Source organism: Sorex fumeus, unplaced genomic scaffold, assembly GCF_029834395.1.
Source record: "Sorex fumeus unplaced genomic scaffold, SorFum_2.1 ptg000094l, whole genome shotgun sequence".
Lineage (NCBI taxonomy): Eukaryota > Metazoa > Chordata > Mammalia > Eulipotyphla > Soricidae > Sorex > Sorex fumeus.
The window spans coordinates 16,699,984-16,725,234 of NW_026606151.1; the positions used below are offsets into that span (position 1 = coordinate 16,699,984).

A 25,251-nucleotide genomic window follows, 5' to 3' on the forward strand; every position below is an offset into this window, starting at 1 on the left:
TTTTTTCTCTTTCAGTGTATAATGATGGGCAGTTTTTAAGAATCCTTACGCACCCCACCACCCCATTTTCTGAAAAATTCAGAATCACCCCTCTATAGTTTCATTCAAATGTGAGTAAATTCCTTGCCCTGCAACCGACTAAAATGCATCCTAAGAAGCTTTCTAAGAAGCTTTCACTGTATCCAGGCATTTGAAAATCCAATCACTTTCCTTCTTCCTATGAAAGATGACCATCTCCTGGGGTCGCCCGAGGTCCCTGAGACTCTCCAACACAGAGATCTCCACTCGCTTCAAGCTCTCAGACACGAGGAGATAAGCACGCGCGCCTCGAAGCATCCCTTTCTTCCAGGCTGGAAGGTTAAAACCTCTCCAGATGAGCTCTCGGCGATTTTTCTTCCTTTCTTAACTCCCAAATCTCAATTTCCTGTTTATTAAAGGAGCTCAAAAATGGGTGACTTTAATATATCGGAGGGGAAATGCAAATCATCCTGAGAGGCTCTACAGAAATATCATTAAGAGTCCACTGGACTTTACCGGGAGAAACGGGAGTGTCTCACGCAGAGAAAGGGACTTAACATACATAGTCCAATTTAGATTTAGAGCATCAGGAGGAAGCGTGCCAGGGGCTGGCAGGGCTAATGCGTCCGCCATGGGCAGACTCACCAGGTGATCCGGGACATAAACCCACACTGAAGCCTAACTGCCTCTCAATTCTCCCCACCCAAGTGAAGGCGTTTCTCTGGCAGGTGGTGGCAGTGAGGCTGACGAATCAGTAAGGAATACGCAGCCAGCAGCCTGAAAGTACCACCAGTAAGAAAAGGAAAACGCAAAAGAACCAGTTGAGGCAAAGAAGCAAGAACAGGGTGGCCATTTTACTTGGGCATTTTCACATGCACCCTCTCGGATGGCACCCAGGAATCAACAGTTGGGCGGCAGTCACTAGTGACTGAAAAATCCCAGAATGGGGCCGGAGCGATAGTCCAGCAGGTAGGGCGTTTGCCTTGCATGCGACCAACCCAGGTTCGATTCTTGGCATCTCATAAGGTCCCCCAAGCACCGCCAGGAGTAACTGCTAAGCATCACCAGGTGTGACCCAAAAATTTAAAAAAAAAAAAAAAAAAAAAAGAGGCAAATGTGAAAAATAAACCCTTGACCCATCCGTTACACTCTGGGACACTCCGAGTGTTATTTCCTAAGTGAGAATTAAGGGCACTTACCCCGTGTGGACACAGCCAGGACCCCCCGCCCCCCACCAGCCCTGGAGCAGGATGAGGAGGGCTCTGAGCATCACCAGCCTGGCCCAGGGTATCCGTGGCACCGTGCGGGCTGCGGGGACAGAGCTGCACCCGGGGCCGGGCACTGGCATGCGGTCCCTGGCTGACCAGTTGGATCCCCAGGACTCCTGAGCAACAGCTGCGAGATCCCAAAAACCCACAGAATCAAAACCAGAAGCAGAAAGCAGGTAAGTGGGTTCGTTGGCAAGGTCCTTACCTCCATCAGATCACCCCGCTTCCAACCCATGCTTCTCCAAAGCAGCCCTATATATTTTTTTTCTTGTTATTGGGTCACAACCCGGCGATGCGCAGGGGCTACTCCTGGCTCATGCACTGAGGAATTACTCCTGACGGTGCTTGGGGGACCCTATGGGATGCTGGGAATCGAACCCGCGTCGGCCACGAGCAAGGTAAACGCCCTCCCCGCTGTGCTATTGCTCCAGGCCCAAAGCAGTCCTCTATTACATGCGATTTTAAGATCCTATTTTGCTTCATTTCCTAATTAATTAGGGAGAAAAAAAAAAGATGTGAAAGGAGCAACACATAAAACTAAAGACACTGCAACAGAAGCAAGTGAATTAGACACATTTAAACCACATCAAGTGTTGCTGGACGATAGCACAGGCACAGCGGGTAGGGTGTTTGCCTTGCACACAGCGACTCTGGGTTCGATCCCTAGCATCCCAAAGGGTCCCCCGAGCACTGCCAGGAGTAATTTCTGAGTGCAGAGCCAGGAATAACCCCTGAGCATCGCTGGGTGTGACCTAAGAAGCCAAAAAATAAGTTTTAAAAAAATTAATCCCATCAAATTACCAGCCAACTTACCGGCCTGCTGGTCTCAAGATTTATAGAATGGTGAATCTTCTTTATGGATGTTTAACATAGGGACAGTTTTCAACAATTTCTTGATTTTCACCACAACCCCTGCAATCCACTTCAGAGAGATATGCACTCACAGGGGTAGGAAAATCTGAATCCATTGGGTGGAGTACGTGCATTTAAAAATCCACTCCTAACTTTTCCAGACACTTGAACTGATCAGTGTCTTCAAATCAAGATAAGAAAATAAGGACCAGAGTAGTAGTCCGGGAAGGGCCTTTGCCTTGCATGCAGCTGACATGGGTTTCATCCCCTGGCATCCCATACGGTCCCCCAAGCAGAGCTAGGAAAACCCCTGATCATCCCCAGGTGTGATCCAAACAGCCAAAAGAAAAAAAAAAGAAGACCTGAGAATAGGGAGGCAACACCTTTCAGGCAAACTTCTGAGACACCATTATGCCCAGTTAAAGGCTGAAGTAGAAGAAGTGTGTGTGTGTGTGTGTGTGTGTGTGTGTGTGTGTCTAGGGGAGAGGGAATTCCTCTTCATATCCAAACCTCCTACAGGGTCCAAAGCATTGGGACAGCAGGTAGACACCTTATCAAGCATACGCAGATCCAGACCCGGGTTTGATCCGTGGCTCCCCAGATGGTCCGCAGAGCACTGTCAGGAGTCATCCCTGAGCAGCACGTCAGGAGAAAGCCCTAAGCACAGCCACAGGTGGCCCAAAAATAAAAAGCAAAATACAAATTTCCTGCAAAAAGGAGGAACTTAATCGATAGGAATTCTCTGTCGAAGAAGGCTGGTAAATAAATCATATACATTATTGCCTTCCATTTAAAAACTTTAGTTAAAAAATTTTTAAATGTTATTTTTAAAAATTTCCATTTAAAATTTTAATTTAAGAGGCTGGAGCAATAGCACAGCAGGTAAGGCATTTGCCTTGCATGCGGCCGACCCAGGTCCGATTACCAGCATCCCATATGGTACCCTGAACACCGTTAGGGGTAATTCCTGAATGCAGAACCAGGAGTAACCCCTGTGCATCGCTGGGTGTGACCCATAAAGCAAAAAAAAAAAAAAATTTTTCATTTAAAAATTTCTTTGTTTGAGGGTGACTCACACAACTACTATATGTCATGTTACTAATTTACCTGCACATCAGATTTTAATAGCTTTTTAAAAAAGATTTTAGTTCTCCCTTAAGTCTTAGGTCTTTGTTATCCACCTTATTTTCACTGTAAAGTCTTAAAATTATCAACCTCTTACAGTTGACTTTTTTCATGAAGATTTCGGACACATAACTCTCAAAGTTTACACAACAGAAAAAAAAAGGTAGGATAATGCAATCTACTTCTTTAGAAACTGCCTATGACACTGATTTCTCATTCTTATAATATTTTCTTGACTTTTTTTTTAATTTTCAAATCAAAGATCTTAATAAGCTCTTGCTTAATAAAACCAATGACCCAACTCTTTTCCCTAATTAAAAGCTGACAGTACTTGGAGTACTTACTAAATTCAATGAATGTTCGGATGTAACAATCTTATTAAAATTATGTCTATCTTATAATTCCCTCCATTACTAATGCATGCTTAAAAGAAATTGATTCTCGGAGACATTTTTCTTGTTCTTTTCCAGTCCTTGACACAGACTGGAGAATGGCAGGGTGGACTAACAAGCCAATTCCACCAACATGGGTGAGTGAAATTAAAAAACTCTAACATATTAACATATCTAGGCCACACAGAGGGTCATGGGGTAAGTTCACTGGCATAAATTAGCACCTTATTACAAGGCAGTCAAAGAAACGGGACCAAATCTGCAGGAGAGATCTTTTTTTTATACATAGTGAATACATAATACTGTTTGACTGGATTCTTTTTTTTTTTTTTGGTTCACACCCGGCGGGCGATGCACAGGCTCTGTACTCAGGAATGACCCCCTGGCAGTGCTCAGAGGACCATATGGGATGCTGGGAATCGAACCCAGGTCGCCCACGTGCAAGGCAAACACCCTACCCGCCATGCTATCACTCCAGCCCCTAGATTTCTTTTCAATCACAAATATTACTTGAAGGAAGAAGACTGCTGGTGTCCTATCACACTGACTACGGGCTCTGAAGTGTTAAGGGGATCACGACACGGCCCAGGCCCTTGCCATGCAATTCATACCTCCAGGAACAAGTCCCAGATACTGGAAGAAAATGTCTGCAGGATGGTCAGTGGCTGCCGGAGCCGTTGCTGAATAATCAGATCGTGCTTTACTTGAATTTTCAACAATTCCGATATGGTATCACTAAGGCCAGAGGGCAGAGCGAAAGCAGAGAGGGCACGTGTCTGGTACAAGGCGGACCCAGTTCGATCCTTGGCCCACCCGACAGGGTCCCTGAGCACTGCCAGGAGTGGTCCCTGAGCACAGAGCCAGGAGTAAGCCCTGAGCACCACCAGGTGTGGCCCCCAATTTTTATTTATTATTTTGTTAATGAATCACCGTGAGGTACAGTTACAGATTTACAAACTTTGACGATGACGTTTCAGTCCTGCAATGATGGAGCACCCATCCCTCCACCAGTGCCCATTCTCCACCACCAATGTCCCCAGTATCTTTCCCGCCACCCCCACTCCTTCCCACCCCGTCTCTGTGGCAGGCACCTTCCCTCTTTCTCTCTCTCCCTTTGTGCGTTAGGGTTTGCAATATAGGTACTAAGCAGTGTCCACCCCCCAAAATTTTTTTTTTAATTTTTATTAGTGAAACACCATGAGGTAAAGTTGTAGACTTGCAAATGTTTGTGCTTGGGTTTCAATTATACAATGATCAAATACCCATCCCTCCACCAGTGCCCATTTCCCACTACCACGAATACCAGTATCCCTCCCTCCCACTCCCCATCCCCCCATCCCACCCTGCCTCTGTGGCAGGGCATTCCCTTTTGTTCTCTCTCTCCTTTTACCCCCCCCCCAAATTTTTTAAAGCCATATAGGAACTTTGAAATACGAGCACATGAATATATAAAAAAAGCTCTAACTGTAACTGTCTTCTCTTCCCCACGCCACGTGAGAGGATCTGAAGGGTTGTTTTCTTTGGTGAGAAGCAAGTAGGGCCATGCCACTCTATGCTTGGTGGGGGGTGGGCGAGTTGGGTCCACGTGATGCCAAGGAAGGAGCCATGTCAAGTGCTCGGCCAGTCAAGTTACCTCTCAGGCCCTTACAGATAGGATTTCAATGAAGTCAAGTGCTTGGCTGTTTCTAAAGACCAGCGCCTTAAGAAAGGGACAGGCGGTCGTGAAAATTTTTTGATGTCCCGGAGCGACATCTCAAACTCTACAACACTGATAAACCACAAGTAGCACACCAGAACTGGATGGAAAGTAATCTTAGAATGTATCCAACCTCAAGTAACAAAATATCTTCACAGAAAGCTTAACCTGTAACAACATCTTAGAATCTCTTATACAAGTGCTTAAAAGCTCCATGGTGAGATACACAATCTTCACTTTCTTCTGAGGAATTTTTGATCATTCTTTTAGCGAATTATAACAATCAGTATAAAAATAAATTACTGAGGACATGCTATGGGGATAGGCTTAGGGGGTGGTTGGAAAAAATGGAAATAATGGTGGTGGGAAGGTTCAGTGGTGGTGGAATTGGTGTTGGTGTATTGAATGTAACAAATCATGAATACGTTTGTAAACCACAGTGTTCATAGAAGATGTGAGGGGGAAATAAAATTTTAAAAAATACAAAAAAAAAAGAGAATATGTAATAATGATGATAAGTAAAGTAAGTAAAGTAAAGGCCCTCCCGTTGATCGTCGATTTGCTCGAGCGGGCCCAGTAACGTCTCCATTGGAGACTTTGTTGTTACTGTGTCTGGCGTATCGAATACTCTCGGTAGCTTGCCGGGCTCTCCGAGAGGGGCGGAGGAATCGAACTCGGGTCGGCCATGTTGGCTGCGTGCAAGGCAGACGCCCTACCCGCTGTGCTATCGCTCCAGCCCTTTATGATGATAAAATGATGATTAAAAGACCTGGTAGGATTCTTGAGAAATACAAAATAAGTTAACCTCTAGGAAAAAAAAAAAGGGACAGGCGGGCCGGAGGGGGTCCCCAAGGGCTGAGACATCTCTGCAGGCAGGAAGAGCCAAACTAACGCCACACCATTCCCTGACTCCAGGCACAGAACTGAGCGAAGCCTCTGGGAACACCTCTGGGCATGGCCCACAACTGAAAAATTAAATTAAACTTAAGGGAAAGTAATAATTAAAAAAAGTTATGGGGCTGGAACAATAGCACAGCGGGTAGGGCATTCGCCTTGCACGCGGCCAACCCAGGTTCGATTCCCAGCATCCCATATGGTCCCCCGAGCACCGCCAGGGGTAATTCCTGAGTGCAGAACCAGGAGTAACTCCTATGCATCGCCGAGTATAACCCAGAAAAAAAGTAAATAAGTAAATAAATAATAAATTTTAAAAATTTAAAAAAAGGTTATGTGTACAAAAACGAAACATGTTTCACTTTTAAAAGGAAACAATGAAATACACTTGAAATTATCTTCAGCCTTACCTCCAGACTCTAGTATTTTCTATTTGTCCTGAAGCAGTTTTGTGCTCTTCCACTGCCAGGAAATATCAGTGACAAATGGTTTATAAGAAGAGGAAAAAAAAAAAAAAAAACAAGCTCGGCAGTTTTAATTAGACATAAAAATACCCTCCTGCTCAGGTCATAAACTGTGCTGGGTGGAATATGCTCCGTGAATGAACTATCAGGAGTTTTTCACCAAACTATCTAGGAAAGTAAATTCACCACATCCTGCTGTGCAAATAACCTCGACTTCAAATCAGATTCATGTTACATAATTTTTGCATTTCCCACCTAGAAATACTATTCAGACTCCACTGGCAGTAACCAATTCGAGCAATCAAAGATTCTGCTAAATTTTCAAAGACCGTCACAATAGAAAATAATATTCCAGAGCAGACATGCAGACATGGTGTGGTCTGAAGCCAGAGAATCCATTCAGCTCCAGCTGCAATGTTTCAATCACTGAATTATTTTTAAAAGCTTTTTTTTTTAAGTAATGGCTTCTGCTCCACAAAACGTGAAACATTTGCTAGCATGTTAAAACAAGGTTTTTGTCATTAATTATGCTGGATGATTCAGGAGTCTCCGGCTACAAAATGGCTAGGAAGTACCTAAATTTGCAAAACAATCTCAAAATCAAAATTAAGTCTGTCCTAGTAAGCCTATGTGAGCTAAAGATTCTTTCAAAAAAAAAAACAGAAAATTAAACATAAAAGTATATATATAACCTCATTTAATAATTTGCACATAAAACATCCAACATTTTTTTTAAATCAAAAAGTTGACATATTGAACGTAGGTAAACAGTGACCCCCTGTGGTATAAGTGGGAACTGAGCTTCAAAATTGTAGGGGGAAAATCTTTTGAATGTTAACACTTTGGGGGGTTGTCTGGAATCACATCCTGTACTTAGGGCTTACTTCTGGCTCACTGATCACTCCTGGCAGGGCTCAGGGGGATGCCAGGGTTTGAACCCAGGTTAGCTACATACAAGGCAAGCACCCTAGCCATTGTACTCTCTATCAGGTCCAACATTTTTAAAATGTAAAGCAACCGGGGCCGGTGCGATAGCACAGAGCGTAGGACTTGCATGCGGCAGACCCGGGTTCAATCCCCGGGATCACCATACGGCTCCCGGAGAAAGGCTAGGAGTAATTCCTGAGTGCAGAACCAGGAATAACCCTTGAGTATCGCTGGGTGTGTCCCAAAATAAGCAAAAAATTAAATTAATTAATTAAAGGCCCTCCCGTTGATCGTCGATTTGCTCGAGCGGGCCCAGTAACGTCTCCATTGGAGACTTTGTTGTTACTGTGTCTGGCGTATCGAATACTCTCGGTAGCTTGCCAGGCTCTCCGAAGCAAAAAATAATAAATAATAAAATAAATGCAACAGAGGTATCCTTTCACAACTGAACATCGTTATCATCAAGAAAGCATTATTTCTTTGTAAACACATACTTCCAAAAACTAAAATACTGCCGCAAACTTGAAACAGTTTCTTTACCATCTCATGGTAGAGCTTATTTCACCTCAAAGGAAACAGGTTCGGTCCTTGGCACCTCATGGTCCCGTGAGCTCCACTGCATGAGGAGGGGCTTTGAGCACTGCTGGGCATGGGGGATTGGGGAGGGGGAAACTTTGAAGGGAGGAAAAGAGCCTTGAAAATGATGGTAGCTGGTCCACAGTAAAGTAAGTAAAGTAAAGGCCCTCCCGTTGATCATCGATTTGCTCGAGCAGGCCCAGTAACGTCTCCATTGGAGACTTTGTTGTTACTGTGTCTGGCATATCGAATACTCTCGGTAGCTTGCCGGGCTCTCCGAGAGGGGCAGAGGAATCGAACTCGGGTCAGCCATGTTGGCTGCGTGCAAGGCAGACGCCCTACCCGCTGTGCTATCGCTCCAGCCCCTTGTTAAAACTGGTGGCACCATCCCTGGCTCAAAATTTTGAAGGAAGGTGGGGTGAGCAGTAAAAACACCCATGAACCTCACTCACACGTGGTCTTCGGGGAGGAACAAAACACAACCATGACGAGAAAGCCTTGGATCCCAGGACAGAGCTGAGGTCACCAAGCCTGGGATGAGAAAAGGAAGTGACCCGGAACGGGGCAGGAAGGCCTTGAGGCAGGGGTGAGGGTGTTCAGGGCCTGACAGGGGTGAAACTGGAGCACCAACGTGAGCACACAGACGATTCTACACAAGAACTGCTGGGACGGACAAAGCTCAACCAGAGTCAGTCCCCGGAACTGTGTGGCGCCCAGATCACTACCAGGAGTGCCCCCCCCCCCCCCGCCCAAACCTCCACCCCGAGCACAGAGCAGGGAGTATATACCCCAAGCACCACCAGGTGTGACCCAAATTTGCCCCACCAAAAAAATAAAAAATAAAAAAATGCTGATTCTTAAATTCTATCATGAGCATGAGTGAAGTCATATGATTGTCCCGTTAGAAGGAATACAGAAGTGTCTAGTGGATGGAAGATTTTACAAAATCATTTTATTGTTTTTACAGCATTTCAGCTTACATATGACAAAGAGAATATATTTGTGTTTCAACAGTTTACATGCAGAAGAACATACAGAGCTGGGGAGATGGCCCAAAGGTTTGCATCCCAAGTGTTGCATGTCAGGGCCCCAAGCTTGATCCCGGGCCCCACAAAACACAGAAAAATAACAAGAAACTGAACCAACAGTGAGCATATCCACACTTTATAGCTCGCGGAACCTTAATGCAAAATAACATCCGTCCTAACGCTGCTTAAGGGGAGGGAAAAGCCCTTCAAAAACTTCTGTTTTCTATTTCTTCACCTCTGGTTTTGTTTTGAGTCACCACCCCTCAGGCCCCCCAAGAAAAAAAAAGGCCCTGTTTAAGGGCTTAAACCCCCCATTTGAGGAATTTAGACCAAATCAAGGTTTGCACATGTGGTTTGTATCTTACTTAAGTCATGAGGTAAAAAAAAAAAAAAAACTACTACAATGAGATGGAAGTGATAAGCCTCAAACACGCTTCCCAGAAGCTTCTCTGGCTTAATTTGATCTCATTATTTGATATCTGAATTCCATTTTCAGTATGTTTTGCTTTATAGCCTTCAATGAATTCCTGGAGAGTTTCATTAGCTCATGACATATTTACTTTAGAACACCTTCATAGCTTATTTGTGTAAACTGGGCAACAAGTTAGTTCTCCAAAGACAGAAAATATTCAAGCGATCTGGACCTTTCATTCACTTGTTCTACTCAAATTGCAGTTATTAGTAGTTCTTTACAAGAGATTTCAAAATCTCAGTTAATATCCTATGATTCCATCTTAAACTATAGTGCAACTCCGTTAAAAGGAAGCAAGATCACCACAGCTGATACGGCAGTTGCGAAACCAGTTACCAAAAGAGAGGGCCAGAGAGATCATACAGTGGGTAGGGTATCTGAATTGCACACAGCTCACCCGGGTTCAATTCTGGTGCCCGTATGTATGGTACCTTGAGCCTGCTGGGAATAATCCCTGAATGCAGAGCCAGGATTAAGTCCTGAACACCACTGGGTGTAGCCCCAAAACAAACAACCACAAAATACTGAAAGAGCAAAAGCAAGGCAAGCAAAGATTCTTCATTTCTGTGAAACGGAACCCTACGCACAATAAAAATGCACTGTAGCACTGTCCGCCGGTTGCTCATCGATTTGCTCGAGCGGGCCCAGTAACGTCTCCATTGTGAGACTTGTTACGGTTTTTGGCGTATCAAATGCACTACCGGTAGCTTGCCAGGCTCTGCCATGCGGGCTAGAAACTCTTGGTAGCTTGCCGGGCTCTCCAAGAAGGGTGGAGAAATCGAACCCAGGTCGGCCAGGTAGGCCACGTGCGAGGCAAATTCCCTACCCACTCTACTATTGCTTTAGTCCGAAAATGCAACCAGTACAAATTTGGAAATGAACTCCACTCTTTAACTAGCCTCTCTTTTTATTCATACTGTATTCAAGAAAAAGCACATCACAAGACATGAAAAATAGTAAACTTAGCTATTTCTTAAAATGATCAGTAAGAAAGACTAGAGCAGAATGTGGAGAGTGAATCTGGGGGCGGATTTCATTTCGCCCAACCACAGTTTTTACTATTAAGAAGACTGGCCAGGTGGACAGAGGGATAGTTAAGGTGCTTGTACTCGGCTGAGCTGCGTTTGATCCCCAGCACTGCACAGGGTTACCTGAGCACCATCTGGAGTGATCCCTGAGCACAGAGCCAGGAGTAAGCCTTGAGCACTACCAGCGTGGCCCAAAAACAAGGAAAGAAGAAGTCTGGACACTCAATCTCAAGCGCACAAGTTCTGGATCTTCTCTAGAGACGCCTAATCTTCTTCCCCTATGTCTGAGTGGATGACAATCCCATTCTGAAGGCCCTCAGATTTATTTCGCTTGACTCTGTCCCTGGGTGAAAAGGGAAAAATGAAAGATGAGAAAATTCCACTCTTCTTGCCTCCATTATCCTACATCCCTTACAGATCACTGTCTATAACTCAATGTCTGCATATAATACTCAAAGATCTCCCCCAAAACACACACACAAACACACACACACACACACACACTCGTTCTCTCTCTCTCTCTCTCTCTCTCTCTCTCCCTCTCTCTCTCTCAAAATCACTGGGATACACATAGACGAAAATACCTAACACCAAATTTTATTGAGTTTGAAGGAACATCAAAATTTCTAATACTGAAGCCAATCCCATTAAATTGAAAGCAATTATGCTTCCAATTTAATAAGAATGGATTAAATGAGGTTTCTGATTCTCTCTCTCACGTTTTCAACCTTCAGAATCTACTTGTCTTGTATCTTCACCCATGAAGAACAGAATTACATTAACATATTATATTCAAATATATCTCTTTTACTTTGTTCACCAAAAATCTCAATTTGTGTGTGTGTGTGTGTGTGTGTGTGTGCCAGTTATGGCACTTGGTGTGTTTAGCTACTGAACACCTGCTGCCATTTAATCTTTAGAACGGACGACGACTGGGTCACAGAGACGCTGCCATCACCATCATCTGCCCGTGTCACACTCCTAATCCATGCCATTGGCTGCTTTTACGGTCTAGCTCTCAATCCCAAGGAACAACCCCTCAGACTCCAGAGGGGAGGGTGGCGGCACCAGAAGGAAGTCCCGCAGGGTGGGCGAAAGCTGTGAAGCAGACCAAGGCCTCAGAGAGGCACTGGACGAGGGAAATCAAACCCCAAGAGCAGTGGTTGCTGCAAAGAGTCGGGGCCAGTCCAGTGGCTTTCAACCCTCACCCGCAAGTGCATGGGAGGCCCAAACCCAATGGTGTAATGAAGAGTCAATGTCACTCCCCTACAAAACAATGGGAGGAAAGGGGACGGGGCCACAGCTGGCAGTGCTCAGGGCTCACTACTGACTCTGTGCTCAGGGGGCACTCCTGGCAGGGGAGCCAAATGGGATGCTGGGGGTGGGACAGGGGTCAGACATATGCACGACCACCACTGTAACCCCCAACGCTCTCGCTCGCTCTTTCTCGCTCTCTGTCTCTCTGTCTTAATCTCTGTCTCTCTCCCCCCATCTAAAACTACAAAGCCTCTTATTTACCCATTCATAAGATAAATGTGAAATCCACGTATGTTGACCCCAAAATCCTTGCTACCTTTTAAATTTGAGTAGCAATCCTGTTAAGCAGGGAGGAGAGAGAGAGAGAGAGAGAGAGAGAGAGAGAGAGTGTGTGTGTGTGTGTGTGTGTGTGCGTGCGTGTGTGTGTGTGTGTGTGTTGGGGGGGGGAAGCGGTGTCCAGATGCCGTCGCTTACCCCCGGTATCTGTGACTAAGATCCCTCCTGTTCAACTTAACACACGTCACTGTTCTGACGGTGAGTTACCCAGGTGCAGCCCGAGTGAAGGTTCATTTCCAGGTGGGCTGGAAAGTGATGTCACGCTAAAGGTGTGAACAAGCATGTGTCCTCAGACACAAAGCGCCCCTCCCTGGGGAACTCCGACAGACAGGAGGCGTCAGCACACCCTGGGAGGGCGCGAGGAGCAGGCAGGGGACAAGGAGACACTCCACAGGCCGATGGCTACCTGCCAGGACCCAGCTGCCTCTGAAAAAAATGCCAATATGCCCGATTATTACCATTATGCTGCCAAAAAGCGGTTTTTTTAAAGCGTTAAGGCATTTAAAAAAAGTTAATTGAATGAATTCTATTATTTTACTAGAATACTTGTAACACAAAATTCCCTTTCCCCCCCCATACAATAGTGAAATTGCAGAGATCATGTAATGTCATACCGCCATCTACCGGCCACAATCAGGAAAGCACACATCGCCACTACTCCAAACCCACGGAATTTCAGAGGCCAAAAAGTACGCATCACTCATTCCAGAGCCAACATCACAAAAAGGCCTTTTCAAAAAATCAATAAATAAAATAATAGCTAGTAAGTTAAAAACAAAAGAGGGGAATACACAAGTAAGTATCCAGTGGCAACTTATCATTGTCTAATTTTCTTAAAAAAAAATACATGCTTAAACACAGGTTATTTCTAATTATCCAACACACGTTTTCTACTGCTAGAGCAATAGCAGAGCAGGTAAGGTGTTTGCCTTGCACACAGCTGGCTTGGGCTTCATCCCCACCATCCCATATGGTTCCCCGAGTACCGCCAGGAGTCCTTTCTCAGTGCATAAGCCAGGAGTAAGCCCTGAGCATCACCAGGTGCGACCCCACCCCCACCCCCAAAGAAAAAGAAAAAATTTCTAAAATCTGAGAGGGCAGGGGCCAGACAGTCCAAGGGTGGCGGCTCTTGCCTTGTATACTACTGGTGCCTGTCCAACCCCACACCAGACATAACCCCAAACACGGGTGGGAGATCTCTGAGTGCAAAGCCAGGAATAGCCCGGGAATTCAACAAATGTGGACCCCCCAAAAAACCCAAGTAGGGGCTCGAGTGATAGAACAAAGGGAAGGATGTTTATCTTGCACGCAGCCAACCCAGGTTCGATCCCCAGCATCCCATATGGTCCCTGGAGCACCGTCAGGAGAGATTCCTGAGTGCAGAGCCAGGAAGATCCCCTGAGCATCACCAGGTGTGGCCCCAAAAGAAAGCAACAATAAAAAACTTAACTAATTAACAAAATAAAAATCTCAATGTGAAAAGTGAATCATTAAACAATTTAGCAAAGTCTCAAATTTCTGAAAGTCAATGGATCTATGTTGACGTGCTTCATAAAAACTATAAAGTATTAAATGCAGAAAGATATTTTCAACTGTACTGGAAAAAAAATAATAATCTTAACAACCATTTACGCTACCATTTATGCTAATAATCTTAACAACCATTACAGTAGTTCATTCACAAGAACTAATCCAACTACAAAGTGAGTGGAAATAATACTCTTTAGATACTAGGAGAACATAAACAGAGAACACAAACAAGACACTTAAGGGCTGGGTGATAGCACAGCAGGGAGGGCGCTTGCCTTGTACGCAACTGACCTGGGTTTGAACCCCGACATCCCATATGGTCCCCCAAGCACCACCAGGTGTGATTCCTGAGCACAGAGCCAGGAGTGACCCCTGAGCATTGCTGGGTGTGAACCAAAAACAAAAAAAAAAAAAAAAAGGACATTTAAATGGCCTGAAAACAGCAGATCAGAAGTTGAACAGGATAAAAATAATCCAATTCCCAAAGAGAGACAATAACAAAGAGAAAAGTATCCCACATCTGCTAGAGGGGACTCTGAAAAGAACTGAGGCCTCTGGGGTGGCAAGGTAATACAGGGTTGAAGGCACTTGCCTTGCATGTGACTAGCCTGATTCGATCCCTGGCATTGCTGATGGTTCCCTGAGCACCCCGCACCCCTAGGTGCGGCCCACACATACCCCCAAAGAAAAATAAATCCTCAAATATCTGAGGCCTGGGGAGACGGCACAGCAGGTGAGGGCATGCAAGTGTTTTGCTGGAAACCCAATTCCTGGCTGCTAGAGAAGTGTCCCTACCGCTCCCCACAAACAGCTACCGTGGGGGGATCCGGAGAGCATCACGCTGAGTGAAACCAGCCAGAAGGCGAGGGACAGACACAGGACAGGCCCCCTGATGTGCGGGATGGAAGGAGACACAGTCAGGGAAGAACCAACGCCCAGACCCGGAAAGTAGGAAGCTCGCCACAGCGGGGATGGGGGAACAAGGGCGGAAACACAGGCTGGGGAATGTTCTGGGGCAGAGTGTGATGTGGCCGTGCTCCCTGCCAACCAAGAGGACTGTCAACTGCAGAGAACAACCTAAAATAAATCTGAAAGAAAATAAAGAAAAAGACAGAGAAGCTGCTAGCCTCCTCTACGACAACCCTGGGAGTGGAATCCCCCGGAGACTGGAGCACAGAAGGCAGCTCAGGGGGCCGCAGGGATGCCCCTGGCCGCACGGCACCCTGGAGAAATTCCCACCCTCGCCCCGCGCCCTGGGAGAACCGCAACCCGCGCCCAAGTTTCATGAAATTCTCCCTTTTCTATATAAAATAAAGACGGAAAAAATAACCAGGAAAAAAAATTAAGACTTAGGAAGAATATTCTTAGTTCATGCAAATCACCTAATGTTAAACCATTTCCATGGTAACCGGGGAGGGCCGGTGGCAAGTTAAGGAAGCACGTGCAAACAATAAAAGCGTAAGACGATAGTTTCCTGGGGCCAGAGAGAGAGTACAGTGGGTAGGGAGCTTGCCTTGTGAGCAGCCGACCCGGTTTGATCCCCGGCATCCTATATGGTCCTCCAAGCACTACCAGGTGTGATTCCTGAGCACAGAGCCAAGAGTGACCCCTGACCCCTATATGGTCGTCCAAGCCTGCCAGGAGGAGTGCCTGAGTGCAGAGGCAGGAGTGAACCCCCAAGCATCCCCAGGTGTGCGCTACACGCCTCTCCCATAAACTGTCGTTTCTTGCGCACACACAATGTATGTGTGTTTATTTACTTTTCTGCATCTATCATATGAAAAGTAAATTGTTTCTTAAGTGCACATAACATATACAGGAAAAGTGGAAACTCCTAAAATTAGCTTGCAATAACCCCATGAAGACATTTCACCCATGGGACACCCATGGGACATTTCACCCATGAGGACATTTCACCATGGGGTCCTATTTTAATGCTCGTAGAAGCCTTCGTTTTTCTTTACAGTACCTTTCTGTTTAACTTCTAAGACTTCCAAGAACGGTAAGCTTGGACTTAATCAGCAACCTAATGGTCATCCCTGGCACGGCAGACACTCTGAAAATGCTCAGGACATACTTTCACTGCATTTCCAAACAGAGTCCAGCATCTTCGGATAAAAGGCAACAAGTTTGGCTCTGACATGACAATATCTGCAGAGACACTGCAGGAGCATTAAGATGAACGCCCGGCTCAGCACGTAACTCACACCACACCGTAAACACTACCAAAACATTACATTTCCATCAGAAATCAAAATATCCAGAGAGTTTAAACAATTTTTTTTTAAATACAAGTTAGCAGTCTTTACTCTGCTTCTTGCCAGGTCAAAGTTAGAATTTACTGCTAGTTTCTAACTAGCAGAAACTGTTAGAAACTAGCAGTCAATACGGATATTACAGTTCTCCAGACTTTAATATGTAAGCAACTGCATGGACGGATGGCAGCAGAGGCAGAGCTGGGAGGCAAGTTCAAAGGCCTGAGTGGAGAGGAGGGGATTCTTTCACCAAATTCCAGAACTCCGCAGAGACTCCCAAAGGGGCAAGGAGACTGGGAGCAGGGACAACCAGGAGGGACCATTCTGCAGCTTCACGTGAAAAGTGTGCAGAGATTTCCAGGGAGGCGCTAAGTGATTTCTTTTTGTCTGAAAGGGGGGGGACAAGTAGGCCAAATAATGTTAGGACCCTCTGGATAAAGGTTCAAGACGTCTTTAAAGGGAGGGCGTCTGCTTTGCACACGGCTTCAATCCCCAGCATCCCGAAAGGTGCCCTGAGCACTGCCAGGAGTGATTCCTGAATGCAGAGCCAGGAGCAACCCTGAGCATCAACTGGTGTGACCCAAAAAGCCAAAAAGTAATAATAAAAAGCAAAATGCAGAGAAAAATGTCCAATCTGTGCCCACAGGAGGTGACTTTGCATTTATGCTTCAGAAAGTCGGGGTGAACCAGTAGCTCAGTGACAACTGCCACCTCCAAGTAAAGAAACCACTCACTCAAGACACCCCAAGGGATGGGAGAAGATATTCTCCCACCATTCATCGGATAAAGGGTTGGCATCCAAAACACTTAAAGCACTAGAAGAACTCTACCAAAAAAAAAAAAAGAATCAAAAATGGGAGGAAGAGATGAACAGAAAACTACTTAAAGACAGGAGGCAGATGGCCACAAAGTATATGGAAAAAAATACTACTACTCCGGCTCTCAGAAATGATGAGGGGGCCGGAGCAATAGCACAACAGGTAGGGCGTTTGCCTTGCACGCGGCGGACCTAGGTTCAAACTCCGGAATCCCACATGGTCTCCCAAGCACCGCCAGGAGTAATTCCTGAGTGGTGCAGAGCCAGGAGTAACCCCTGAACATCACCGGGTGTGACCCAAAAGGCAAAAAAAAAAAAAAAAAGAAAAGAAAATGATGAATCCATGCGATGTGCTGCTGGGTGGATGTGGGGTGTCATTCAGGCTGCGTGAAACTCAGGAAAGGGAGTGACACTCAGTGATCCCTCTCAGACATGAGACGGCGAGAAACAGGAAGGAAACAACCAACGCCCAAAGGCAAGGGAGACAGGGAGCTGGTCTTTCGCAGGAAACTGGCCATACTCTGGGCTGCAGGACACTGGGAAGAGGGTAGAGGGAAGCGGACACTGGTGGAAAATGTAGGGCTGGAGTGTTTTATGCACGAAATCCTACCACTATGCAGTATTATAAATCACAGTGCCTAAAAGACAATTAAAATGGGTGTGTGTGTGTGTGTGTGTGTGTGTGTGTGTGTGTGTGTGTGAACCTTTGGAAAACTCTTGTGGGAAGCAGCAAAGTCCGATGCTGTGTCTGTCGGGACTGCCATGCTCCATGTTCGCTGAGGAACCCTGGGTCCTCCTCCCCCTGTATCTCATTTCGACTCAGCAGCAACCTCATGCCCAAGTGCTTCCATCTGATCCCTGCAATAACCTGTGTGAAATGCCTCACACACGAGTAAGCTTTCAACCGACTCGGCTTCCACTCCTGGAAAGTGTGCTGAAATTCCAATTTCACTTAGAACGAGCCAGCTCCAAATAGAGGCTCACCCAGAAAGTCTATACCATTGATTTTTTCATTCGTTTGCAATTTGGAAAGCTAGGGCACTGCGACTTTTGCAGCTTCCCACAGAATTGATCTACTTCTCATCTTATTATCTTTTATTACATAGGTAAACTCAAAGGATTAATGTGAAAATGTCACAGAGGGAGGAAGGAAGGAAGGAAGGAAGGAAGGAAGGAAGGAAGGAAGGAAGGAAGGAAGGAAGGAAGGAAGGAAGGCTCCTTCTTATGCTAAAAAGCTTTATGTGTACTAAAATTTTAATTATGTATAGGTTCCAAGCTTCTGAGTTCAAACAAAAAGCAGAGCTTAAAGTCTTTAAAAGTCCACTTATCATATATGTGCTCCTTGAGTATATTCTTACAGACATGTCTATATATCAATTTAATACAGCCCACTGATCTCCGTCTTAAAATATAAATGTACCTCGAGATAAATGCCAAGACCAGAAAAATACGCTGACAGCAATTCAATTATAATGCTACGCCTTCTAACAGAGTATTACCACAAAGCACAATTTTCTTAGTCTAAACAGATATTTTATTCTTTTATATTTAAGAGAGATTTTATTCTGACTTCACATAACAAAGCATGTCTACAGTATAAATTGTAACACAGGATCTACTTAACCTACCCTTAAAAATAAAGATGATCAGCCCTGAACATCTTACGAAGATAACTAAGATTTACCATATACACAAAGGCCTTTCCTTGCTTGCCCCGAATAATAAACTTCCGATCTGGGGGAATCGTGTCTAGTTCATTTTCAGGTAATCCTCAGGTCTCCTGGCACGAGGCCCAATAAGCCACGCCATGTTCAGAGAACAGCTGCTGTGTGAATAAATGATACATAAACACACAAAGAGACTGCGGAGCGCCGAGCAATTTGAAAATGATTTCTCTGAAGCCATGGGCGCTCATGCTAGAGCCCAGTCTCACGGAGGGAGGCTTCTCACAGACACTCCCATTAGCCATTATCCTCAAGGGTTTAGGCGCCAGGAGCCGTCACAGGCATCGGGTGTGACGTCTCCCAGGAACTGATGGCACAGCCAGCCTCGCTCCCTCCAACGTGTCTCTCTCCGGCATCTCCCCAGCTAACCCCTGGGGCCCCTCAGGGTGGGCCCTTGCAGCAGACACCTCAGAAGACCCTCCCTTTATCCACCGAGCTCACCGACAGTCCTGACCTCATCGATGAGTCTAGGTTAAGGGCTGGGAGGTTTGTCAAAGGAAACTTGGACCAGAATAAAGACACCACCCAGAGGCCAGAGAAGAGTACAGCAAGTCTGCACGCGGCCATCCGGGTTGGATCTCGGGCATCCCATATGGTACCCCGAGCACTTCCAAGAGTGACCCCTATGTACTGCTGGGTGTGGCTCCAAAACCAAAAACAATAAAAACATAATCCAAGCCTACTCGGATCGGGGCTGAGCATCCTCCACCCAGATCCTCCAAATTCCGGTAGGCGCAGCTCACACCCACCAACTGGCCCCCTGGCGCCGTGTAATCCCATCAACCAATGTCCAAGACTCAGAGACTATAAAAACCCAGCTCCCGGAAACGCACAGCCACATTCACGGCCGCGCGACATCTTATCATCTCATTCCTACTTTGGACAAACTGGCAGGCTACCGAATGTAACCTGCCCACACGGCAGAGTCTGGCAAACTCCCCGTGGCGTACCCAATATGCCAATACCAGTAACAATGAAGGGTCTCATTCTCCTAACTCTGAAAGAGCCTTGAATATGGCACTTTTTTAAAAAAATCTCAGGGCTAGGACGAAGGAGACGTTACTGGTGCCTGCTCGAGGCAATCGACGAATAACAGGATGGTTGTGATTGTGATTGATTGTTATTTAAAAAAAAAAAAGTAAGACACCACACAGAATGGGAAATATCTGTCCATCACCCACCTGATAAAAGGCTCATATCCAAGATACACATAACACTGGTAATACTTTACAAGACACAAACAAACAAAACCCATCACAAAATGCGGTGAAGAGATGAACAGAAACTTCTCCGAAGACATACAAATGGACAAAAAGCCTACGAGGGGAAAAAAAAATGCTCTGCATGACCCATCATCAGGGGAATGCAAATCAAAATAAAAAGAACTCTCACACCGGAGACTGGCACGCATCACAAAGAACGAAAATAAGTAGCGCTGGCATGGAGGTGGGGGAGAGACGCTCAGGAAACCTCTGGCGGGAACGCGGACTGTGTCAGCCTTTTTGGAAAACAATACGGACACTTCTCAAAAAACTAGGAAATGTGCTCCCACGTGACCCAGCAATTCCACTTCACAGCATCCACCCTAAAGGCACCGAAATGCCACGTCTGTTCGGAAATGGTATTGCCACTAATCCGTGCAGCATTGCTCACAACAGCCCAAACGTCCAAGAACAGAAAACTGGGTAAAGAAACTGATATAAATACACAATGGGGGCCAGAGAGCGCACAGAGGGTAAGGCGATACTTTGCAGGTGGCCGACCCAGGTTTGATCCCCGCATCCCATATGGTCCCATGAGCACTGCCAGGAGTGATTCCTGAGTGCAGAGCCAGGAGTAACCCCTGAGCATCGTCAGGTGTGACTCAAAATAATAATAATAATATAATATAAAGGGGCTAGAGCGATAGCCCAGTGGGTAGAGCGTTTGCCTTGCAAGCGGCCAACATGGCCAACCCAAGTCCAATTCCTCCGCCCCTCTTGGAGAGCTCAGCAAGCTACCGAGAGTATCCCGCCCACACGGCAAAGCCTGGCAAGCTCCCCATGACGTATTCGATATGCCAAACACAGTAACAACTGTCACAATGGAGACGTTACTGGGCCCGCTCGAGCAAATCGATGAACAACGGGAGGACTGTGACAGCGACAGTGATAATATAAAGGTGATTTGAAACCTATATTTAAAAACACTTATGCAAATATGCAATGGTGGGGCTGGATAGCATGACGGGGAAGACACTTGCCTTGCACGCAGTCAACCCAAGTTCGATCCCCAGGGTCCCATATGGTCCCCCAAACACTGGCAGGAGTTGTGCCTGAGTGCAGAGCCAGGAGTAAGCCCTGCACACTGCCGCTGTGCCCACCACCACCCCATCCCCCAGGCCAAAAAAAATAAAATACACAATGGAATACTACTCGGTTGTAAGAAATGATAAAATCATGCGATCAGTTGCTACCTGGACAGACCTGGAGAGAATCACTGAGAACGAAGTTCAAACCCTATTTCTTTAAAAGGCCACAGGACCTCTAGGGACAGTTCAACTGCTTTCCTGGTACTAATTAATTGTTCATGAAAGCAGGTATCCATGACACAGTGAACAGTTCTGAGTTTGAAGGAATGATGCCATTATTCCTCAAAGGATTTCAACTGAAGTAAGCAGGCAGGCGCTATTTTATAAGTTCAAAAATACCTTTCCCCTTAAATTAAAAAAAATTTCAGAAAGGCATCGAACAGTCCTAACTACTCTGAGAAAGCCTCTATGAGGTTTTACTACAGAATTATATTCCTGGAGGCAAGGCCATAGACAGCAGGCAGGGCATTTGCCCTCCATGTGGCTGACCCCGGTTCGAGTCTCGGCACCCTGGAGGACCTTAATAAAGCCCTGTGCACCTTCAGGTGAGGCCCAAGAACCAAAGTCAAGAACATTTTGATATTCCTGGATTCTCAAGTTTAAAAGAATTCCAGGTAAATACTCACATAATCTCTTTCCTAAATTATAACTGACAGCTAACTTTCTCTATCTCTGTAGAATATTTTTCAGTCATTCCTGAACTTCATAATCTTAATTTTATATATCTATTTCCTATCCATTATTGAATCATATGGAAAATACTTGAGACTATGTTTGAGTAATAAAACATTGTAAGTTATTAAGTTATAACAATTTTTTAAAACCTCATGATTCCATAACAAGAGGCTGCTTGGTGTAGGCTATTCCGAAATCATTTATATGAAATATTTAATCTAAGGATAAAACTTATATAGAAGGATTAAGGCCCAGAAAGATAGGACAACAGGTAAGGCACTTGCCCTGCACATGGCCAAGCCGGGTTCAATCCCTGGCATGCCACAGAGTACCCTGAACAGCACCAGGACAAGAAGCAATTCTTATTTACAAGAGGCTATTGCCTTAATTCTCCATTCTTACTATTTCCAAGGAAGAAGCCAAAATCAGATCTATACAATGGGTTTAATATTCATGTATAAAACACATCAGAACCAGTATTTACATGAGAGTACTATTTTAAGACCCAAACTACTAATGAATCTCATGTAAATTAAAATGTATTCTCTACCTAGAATCACCTAAAATATCTGGCTCCAATTTTCTTTAATGTTTTAGGAAATGATCTTTCAAAACTAGATCTTCTGGGGCCGAAGCAATAGTACAGCTGGTAGGATGTTAAGCCTTGCACGCAGCCAACCTGGGTTCGATCCCTGACATCCCATAGGGTCCCCCCAGCACTGCCAGGAGTCAATCCTGAGTTCAGAGTCAGAAGTAACCCCTGAGCATCACCAGGTGTAACCCAAAAAGAAAAAAACCGAGGTCTTCATATTCAAATCTTCTCACCAGAATGGGTTCAGGTTTAACTCTACTACAAGCTACTAACCAACAGAGAAGGAATCTGTTTGGGCTTTTGCTGTATTGGTTATGATTGTGACAAACTGGGAGTGTTTTTAACCTGAAGAACACCTTTTTTGAGAAGGCAAAGCAATGGAAACCGGAGTCTGCAGCTGATGGGTCATTGCCGCAGCAAACAGAGCTCAGGAAGGAAGAAGCTCCCAGGAGCCCAGCAGCCCGGGAGGGGAGCAGAGGGCAGGGCCGGGGTTCCGGGGGGAGCTCCAATGCCGGGGGGACCTTGAGGAAGACATGACAAGACACCTCCCGGGCCAGAGAGGGCTGCCGGCACGACCCACAGCAGACACAAAGCCGGCCAACAGAGCACTAGGTGGCAGGCCCGCTCAAGCCCGGAGAGGGACGCACAGAGTGGACAGCTGTGTGTGGAGGTCAGTTCCCACGCGTCCCTTTCCCCAGCTCTGCCCACCAGGATCCCGAGAAGCACTGGCCCTTCAGAGCGGCAGCAAGCACACCCAGCACCCAGGGGCCAGCCGGGCTGAAAACATCACCCTCCCTGGGACAAAGATCAGGGCCCCCTGGGGCAAGGGAGTGTTTGCAAGGCTGCGGAAGGGGAAACACTTGATCAGAACACCTTGTGCTGCCAGGAAGGGAGTGCTTCCCCCAAAAGGTCCCCGCGTCCTTCCTGACAGAAAGAAGTAAGTGCATGAGGAAGGATAGCTCTCTCCTGGACCGGGCCCACTGGCTGGGGCGCATGCGGGGTCCCCGGAGAGCCACCAGGAGTGACCCCAGGCTCAGGAGCAACTGGTGTCGTCCAAAAGCAAAACAAACCCGAAGAAGAGCCCCAGTGGCAGAGAGTGAAATATCAAACACCGCCATTAGTGAGCCAGGGTGGAGCAGAGGCAGGAGCTCATTACCCCGGGGAGAAGACCAGCCCCTTGGCATGGAGGAAGCAAAGGGTAATGCACACAGAACAGACACCCTGTCCTCACGGAGCCCAGATGGGCCACCGAGAGGAAACCGAGCCATTTCCCATCAGGAAGAGACAGACCGGACAAACCTCAGTGGCGGGGCACGCTACAGCAGAACTAAGTGGTTACCTCCCCGGGGACCAAGGTCAGAAGATGCAGGAAAAACTGAGCAACTGTCACAGATTGGAAAGAAACTAAGGAGACATTACAAGTGAGTGTGAGCGGAGAACCTAGATAATACTCTGGAACAGAAAAAAGATGAGAGGGGGGGCTGGAGAGATAGCACAGCGGGTAGGGCGTTTGCCTTGCAGGCGGCCGAAACAGGTTCGATTCCCAGTATCCCGTAGGGTCCCCTGAGCACTGCCAGGAGTAACCCCTGTGCATAGCCAGGTGTGACCCAAAAAGCAAAAAAAAAGATGAGAGGGGCCAGAACGACAGCGGGTAGGGCGCTTGCCTTGCATGAAGCCATTCATTGCAGGTTCAATTCCCTGGTCCCCCATGTGGTCCCCTGAGCCCATCAGGAGTGATCCCTGGGTGCAGAGCCCGGAGTAAGCCCTGAGCAGAGCCAAGTGGGACCCAAAAACCAAAAAGTAAAAAAGATGTGGTGCTGGAGTGACAGCACAGCAGGGGGGGCGTTTGCCTTGCAGGCGGCCGACCCAGGTTCGATTCCCAGCATCCCATAAGGTCCCCCGAGCACCGCCAGGAGTAATTCCTGAGTGCAGAGCCAGGAGTAACCGCTGTGTATCACCGGGTGTGACACAAAAAGCAAAAAATAAACAAATAAATAAATAAATAAATAGGATGTGACTGGGAAAACAGCACATTTCCAATAAGATCAGGAGCTTGTAGTGCCATACCACATTGATTACTGAGGACACTCTAGCTATGTGAGACACTAAGAGAAGGGCACGCCAGGAGAAAGACATGTGAACTCGACAATCTCACTCCTCGTCTGTAAATCTAACCTCATTCCTCAACAGCACGAAGAAGCTGAAGGACCCACAGCAACCTAGGCAACAGAAGAACAGCCCTCATGGTGTTTCGCCTTAAATTCATCTGCTAGTCACACCGCAACTGCTGAAACTAAAATACACAGATCTGGGCCGGAGAGAGAGCCCGAGGGGAGACGTGTTTGCCTTGCACATGGCCAACCTGGCTGAATCTGGGACCACAGCGTCCCCACAGCATTACCGAGTGGAGCCCTGGAGGTCTACAGGTATGGTCCTGGGGGGCCTGAGCACGGCAGCAGAGGCCCAGGGAAACCCCAGGACCAAGCCTGGGCCGCAGCAACCGAGAGCCCTTACAGTGAACAGTCAGCCCAGCAGGACATGAATCACTGGGAGGGATTGACGGGCCCCCTGAGCACTGCCTGCGAGTCCCCCAAAAATAAGTGAACTAAAAAAATATATGCAGTGGTCTAAAACGCTCGGCTCTCCGACAATTTCATCAACGCGGTATAGATGGTCTTACCTGTTATTTTATATCCGTAAGCAGCTAGTTGGCCAGCCATGTACTCTCCATCTGAATTATTGTGAGAACAGCCCCAGGTTCGGATCCAAATTTTCTGTATCCCTGGAATTGTGCTATTAAACAGTCATAGGAGGAAAAGAAGAGAAGAAAGAGTTAAGTCCCGTGAAAGGTTTTTCGAAGTGAATAGTGGATGATTTCCGGACATATTATGCAAAAACATAGACTCACTGTTCATTAAATGCACCAACGTAAACCATAATCTGCTGTTACCCTGAGAGTCTAAAATCAAGGTGAA

The 25,251-nt window shown here is 46.3% G+C and overlaps 1 protein-coding gene across 1 annotated transcript in view; it reads right to left on the bottom strand.

The window, feature by feature from the left end:
* The window catches only part of CDKAL1 (CDK5 regulatory subunit associated protein 1 like 1), a 691,294-nt gene that overhangs the window by 660,039 nt on the left and 6,004 nt on the right, over window positions 1-25,251 (bottom strand). Inside the window, exon 4 of the mRNA XM_056132368.1 lies at window positions 24,957-25,069. Coding sequence (XP_055988343.1) covers window positions 24,957-25,069 — 113 coding nt within the window. The remainder of the gene's footprint in view (window positions 1-24,956; window positions 25,070-25,251) is intronic.